The 5,799-nt window shown below is 36.9% G+C and overlaps 1 protein-coding gene across 1 annotated transcript; it reads right to left on the reverse strand.

The window, feature by feature from the left end:
* Positions 1-1,679: 1,679 nt before the first annotated feature.
* On the reverse strand, positions 1,680-2,118 carry LOC126944263 (60S ribosomal protein L35a-like). Its single transcript, XM_050773587.1, has one exon. It carries the CDS (start codon positions 2,060-2,062, stop codon positions 1,730-1,732), a length of 333 nt encoding a protein of 110 aa, XP_050629544.1. The 5' UTR covers positions 2,063-2,118; the 3' UTR covers positions 1,680-1,729.
* Positions 2,119-5,799: the final 3,681 nt, after the last annotated feature.

Raw genomic sequence — 5,799 nt, forward strand, 5'->3', positions numbered from 1 at the left:
TAACTAAAGAATTTAATACTTTTTATGAAAAGCTTTATACACTCCGTATTAATTATGTTTTACAATGAAAATAAGTAAAACACCTTCTCACATGTTTTATCAATGCATTTTGGAGTACAGCATTGAATGTGGGTGTTGAAATTGGTTATAAATGAAGGTGTATCTTTACAACTGTCTGTAGGCTACTCTAAAAGTACCTGACACTATAGACAGACGTGCCATTAATATACTTTAATATTTATTCTCCTAGTCATATTTGATAAGGGATATTTTTAAATCCATGATGAAATTATTACAGGTTTCTAACAATCTGTGACTCAGAGAGCTTTAATAAAGTACTAATATTTACTTCACATTTCTCACCTAACAAAACTAACCAGATGCTGTTAATATCTTTTACAAACTTCAATTTTTCTTTGTTTTAACTAATCACAATGAACATTATCATTTTATACCTATACCTTTGCCTCCTCCTCTTCTTTCTTTCTTTCTTTCTTTTTTTTTTTTTTATTGTGATGGAGTTTCTCTCTTCTTGCCCAGGCTGGAGTGCAATGGCATGATCTCGACTCACTGCAACCTCCACCTTCCTGGTTCAAGCGTTCTCCTGCCTCAGTCTCCCGAATTGCTGGAATAAGAGGTGCCCACCTCCACGCCTGGCTAATTTTTTGCATTTTTAGTAGAGACAGGGTTTCACTGTTGGCCAGGCTGGTCTCGAACTCCCGACTTTGTGATCCACCCATCTCGGTCTCCCAAAGTGCGGGGATTACAGGCATGAGCCACTGTGCTCACCTTCTCTTCTTTCTTTAATATTCATTGAGGTGCACTTTAAATAGGTTTGGTCTTCAGAGCCTCTGACTTGGGTTTCTTAAAGTCAATAGTATATACTATTTTTTTTGGCATATTTACTTTTAAAGGTTTTTATTGGGATATAATTTATATAATATAAAAATCACATGTTATAAATGTACAATTCCAGGTTTTTAAAGTAGACTTACAGAGTACCATAGTCACAATCTAATTTTGAAATATTTCTCGCACTCTGGAAAAGAACTTCCTCTCTGTATTTACCCCTCTTTATTATCTTTGCCCTAGAAAATTATTAATGTCTTCTGTCTTCATATATGGTATTTTTATTGAAATTTGTTTTATGTGAAATTATAAATTATCTGGTCTTTTGGGTCTGGTTTCTTTCACTTACATTGACAGTTTTGAGGCTGTATCCTTTTTCAGCAGGTATCATTACTTTATTTCCTTTGGTTGACACATGGGATTCTATTGCATGGACATACCACCTATTACTTTTTATTATATTGTTTGATGACTATTTGGGTTGTACTGTCTTTAGGCTATTAGAAATACTGCTGATATGATCATTTGTGTGTGATTTTTTTGTGTAACAATAGGTTTTTATTTTTATTTTTTTTGAGTACTTATCAGTGAGTGGAATTTCTGGGTCATACGATGATTCTATTTATGATATTTTGAAAATTTGTCAAATTGTTTTTAAAAGTGGCTGGTTTTTACACTCTCACATACAATTTATGAGTTTTCCATATTCTTTATGTCTTAGACAATCCTTGTTCCTGTCTTTTTGTCATAGCTATTCTAATAAGTGTTAATTATTATCTCATTGAGGTTTTGATTTGCATTTTCCTAATAATTAAAAATATTTTCACATATTTTTTTCCAAGAGCACAAATACACGTTTATTTACTGATTTTTCGTTAGTTTAAATCCTTGAGGGGTACAGCATCACTCGGATTCTGTGTCCAATGGCCTTAGCAGGAAGATTGCTTCGGAATTTGGCAGGAACCATGCCACTGTTTCCATGGGCCCGAATTACCTTTCCCCAGATGACTCTGGTTTTATTTGGTTTGCCGCCTGGAGTCACTGTGTCGTTCTTTGCTTTGTATACATAAGCGCATCTCTTGCCCAAATAGAATTCTGTTTCATCTCGGACATAAACCCCTTGAATTTTAAGAAGAGTTGTGTGCTCCCTGTGGTTCCGGAGACCCCGCTTATAGCCGGCAAAAATGACCTTGGACCACAGCCTTCCAGACATAGTTCCTTTTAGAAGTCCCGTTCCCAGCAGGCCTCCACAGGAGCCAAGATGGCGGGAAGAGCATTTTCACATATTTTTATGTTGATTGACAATTTGTATATATTCTTTGTAGAAATTTTTTGTTCAAGTTCTTTGCATAATTTTCAAATATATCAATTGTCCATTTATTATTGACTTTGTAAGATGTCTCTACATATTCTGGGTGGTAGTCTAAATCACATATATAATTTCAAATATTTTCTCTCAGTGACTTTTTATTTTTTATGGTGTTGTCTGAGGAATGAAAGCTTTTAACTTTGAGAAAATACAGTTCACCATTTTTCCTTTTCTTGATTGTGCTTTTGGTACAAAACATAAAAATCATTATGTAATCTGGAATTTACTCCAGTCTTTTTCTGAGAATTATACAGTTTTGGCTTATACATTTAGGTATATGATCAATTTTGGGTATGTTTTTGTGATTTTAGGGATCCAAGTTTCTTTTTTTTTTGCCTGTGAATACCTAATTTTCCCAACAATATTTGTTGAAAAGACTGTTCTGTCCTCATGGAAATTTCTAGACATCTTTATCAAAATCTATTTACCATAAATATAAGATCATTTTCCACACTTTCAAATCAAGTTATTTGAATTACATGAATATATCTTTATGCTACTAACAAATTTTTTTGTAGTGATAATTGTAGTGAGAATTGTTATTGAAAAGTGTGAAACAGGCCGGGTGCAGTGGCTCACACCTGTAATCTCAGCAATTTAGGAGGCTGAGGTGGGCAGATCACCTGAGGTCAGGAGTTCGAGACCAGCCTGACCAACATGGAGAAACCTCATCTCTACTAAAAATACAAAATTAGCCAGCCGTGGTGGCATATGCCTGCAATCCCATCTACTCAGGAGGCTGAGGCAGGAGAACTGCTTGAATCGAGGAGGCGGAGGTTGCAGTGAGCCAGGTTCATGCTACTGCACTCCAACCTGGGTGACAAGCGCAAAACTCCGTCTCAAGAAAAACTAAACTAAAATGAAAAAAACAACAACAACCAAAAAGAAAAGTGTGAACCATCAAATTTTAGGTTTTCCAATATTGTTCTGGTATTCAGTTTCCTTTGCATTTTCATATAACGTTTAAGGTGAGATGGCCGATTTTTATAAAACTACAGTTCAGAATTTCAAAGAATTGTATAAATTTCTAGGTCAATTTGAGAAGTAATGTGAAATTACTAATATTATATTTTTGAACATTGGATGTTGTTTTACTTTCAGTTTTTTTGGCTTGCTTTATTTAATTTTTTTATGACTTTTTTTTCCAGGGTAAATGATTTGCACTTTTTTGTTAAGTTTATTCCTGTTATCTTCTGATGACATAATGAGTGGAATTTTAAATTTTTTAGATTACATATAACTGGTATGTAAAAGTGTGCTTTAATTTTGTATCTTAATCTTGTATCTTTTGATCTCACTGAATTCATTCTACTGGATTTTAGTTAAGTGTGATTTAATTTTGTATCTTAATCTTGTATCTTTTGATCTCACTGAATTCATTCTACTGGATTTTAGTTAAGTGTGATTTAATTTTGTATCTTAATCTTGTATCTTTTGATTTCACTGAACTCGTTCTACTGGATTTTAGTTAATTTCTTACAGCTTTTTATATAGAAGGTTATGAAACTTGCAATAAAAAGGAGTTCAGGGTAATACTATCAGCTTGAGTTGAATAAAGTGGTCAAAGTGGACATTCTTGTCTCATTTGCAGTTATAGATAAACATCAGTCTTTCCACATATATATATATGTGTGTGTATATATATATATTTGTGTATATATATATAAAATTTTGAGATGACGTTTCACTCTTGTTGCCCAGGATGGAGTGCAATGGCGTGATCTCGGCTCACTGCAACCTCCGCCTGCTGGATTTAAGCAATTCTCCTGCCTCAGCCTCCTGAGTACAGGGATTACAGGTGTGCACCACAACGCCTGGCTAATTTTTGTATTACTAGTAGAGAAGGGGTTTCATCATGTTGGCCAGGCTGGTCTCGAAGTCCTGACCTCAGGTGATCCACCCGCCTTGGCCTCCCAAAGTGCTGGGATTACAGGCCTGAGCCATCACGAAGGCCAGTCTTTCAATATTAAGTAAAACATTAGCTGGAGATTTCTCTATAAGTGCTCCCTAGCAGTTCTGGATAGTTTCTTAGTTGTTAAGGGTTTTATAATGAATGAGTGTTGTATTCATTACAGGCTTTCCCATGTCTATTGAAAGATTGTTTTGTTTTCTTTATTCTATTAATATTGTATATTGCATTGATTTATTTTTGAATGTTAAGTAAACATGGCATTTGTGAAATAGTTTCTTTGGTTGTAGTATGTAATTATTGCTTTATATTGCTGGATTCAATTTGCTAGTACTTTTTGAGTATTCGTCAGGGATAATTATCCAGATAATTCTTTACATATGATGCCTTATTCTGATTTTGGTATAATAATACTGGCCCAGCAGGGTGCAGTGCCTCATACCTGTAATCCCAGCACTTTAGGAGGTTGAGGCAGGCGGATCACCTGAGGTTGGGAGTTTGAGACCAGCCTGACCAACATGGAGAAACTCTGTCTCTACTAAAAATACAAAATTAGCTGGGCATGGTGGCACATGCCTGTAATCCCAGCTATTCTGGAGGCTGAGGCAGGAGAATCGCTCAGGCAGGAGACTTCGGAGGCAGAGGTTGCAGTGAGCTGAGATTGTGCCATTGTACTCCAGCCTGGGCAACAAGAGCGAAACTCTGTCTCAAATACAACAACAACAATAATAATAATAGTTGCCTTAATCAAGTTATTAGAAAACTGGCCTTTTTCTCTACTTTTTTTTTTTTTTTTTTTTTTTTTTGAGACAGATTCTCGCTCTGTCGCCCAGGCTGGAGAGCAGTGGCCGGATCTCAGCTCACTGCAAGCTCCGCCTCCCGGGTTTACGCCATTCTCCTGCCTCAGCCTCCCAAGTAGCTGGGACTACAGGCGCCCGCCACCTCGCCCGGCTAGTTTTTTGTATTTTTAGTAGAGACGGGGTTTCACCATGTTAGCCAGGATGGTCTCGATCTCCTGACCTTGTGATCCGCCCGTCTCGGCCTCCCAAAGTGCTGGGATTACAGGCTTGAGCCACCGCGCCCGGCCTCTACTTTTTTTTTTAAACAAAATTGTTTTTTGTGGTTTTTTTTTTTTGAGACATAATCTTGCTCTGTTACCTAGGCTATAATGCACTGGTGTGATCTCGGCTCACTGCAACCTCCAAACTCCAGGTTCAAGCAATTCTCTCTTCTCAGCCTCTTGAGTACCTGGAATTAAAGGCATGCCTTACCATGCCCAGCTAATTTTTGTATTTTTAGTAGAGATGGGTTTTCACCATGTTGGCCAGGCTGGTCTTGAACCCCTGCCCTCAAGTGATCTGCCCATTTCAACCTACCAAAGTGCTGAGATTACAGGCATGGGTCACTGCCTGGCATTATTTGCTTCTTTTCTATGTTTGAGGAGGGCTTGTGAAAAATTGGTATTAATTTTCCATTAAGTGTTTGGTAGAATTTACCATTAAGCATTTTGACTATCAGTGTTTGCTTGTTCTTTTGTAGAAAGATCTTTAAAGTTAATGTCGTGGGCCGGGTGCAGTGGCTCACACATGTAATCCTAGCACTTTGCAAGGCTGAGGTGGGTGGATCACCTGAGTTTGGGAGTTCAAGACTAGCCTGACCAACATGGAGAAAT

This window comes from Macaca thibetana, chromosome 20 (genome assembly GCF_024542745.1).
Source record: "Macaca thibetana thibetana isolate TM-01 chromosome 20, ASM2454274v1, whole genome shotgun sequence".
In the NCBI taxonomy this organism is placed as follows: domain Eukaryota; kingdom Metazoa; phylum Chordata; class Mammalia; order Primates; family Cercopithecidae; genus Macaca; species Macaca thibetana.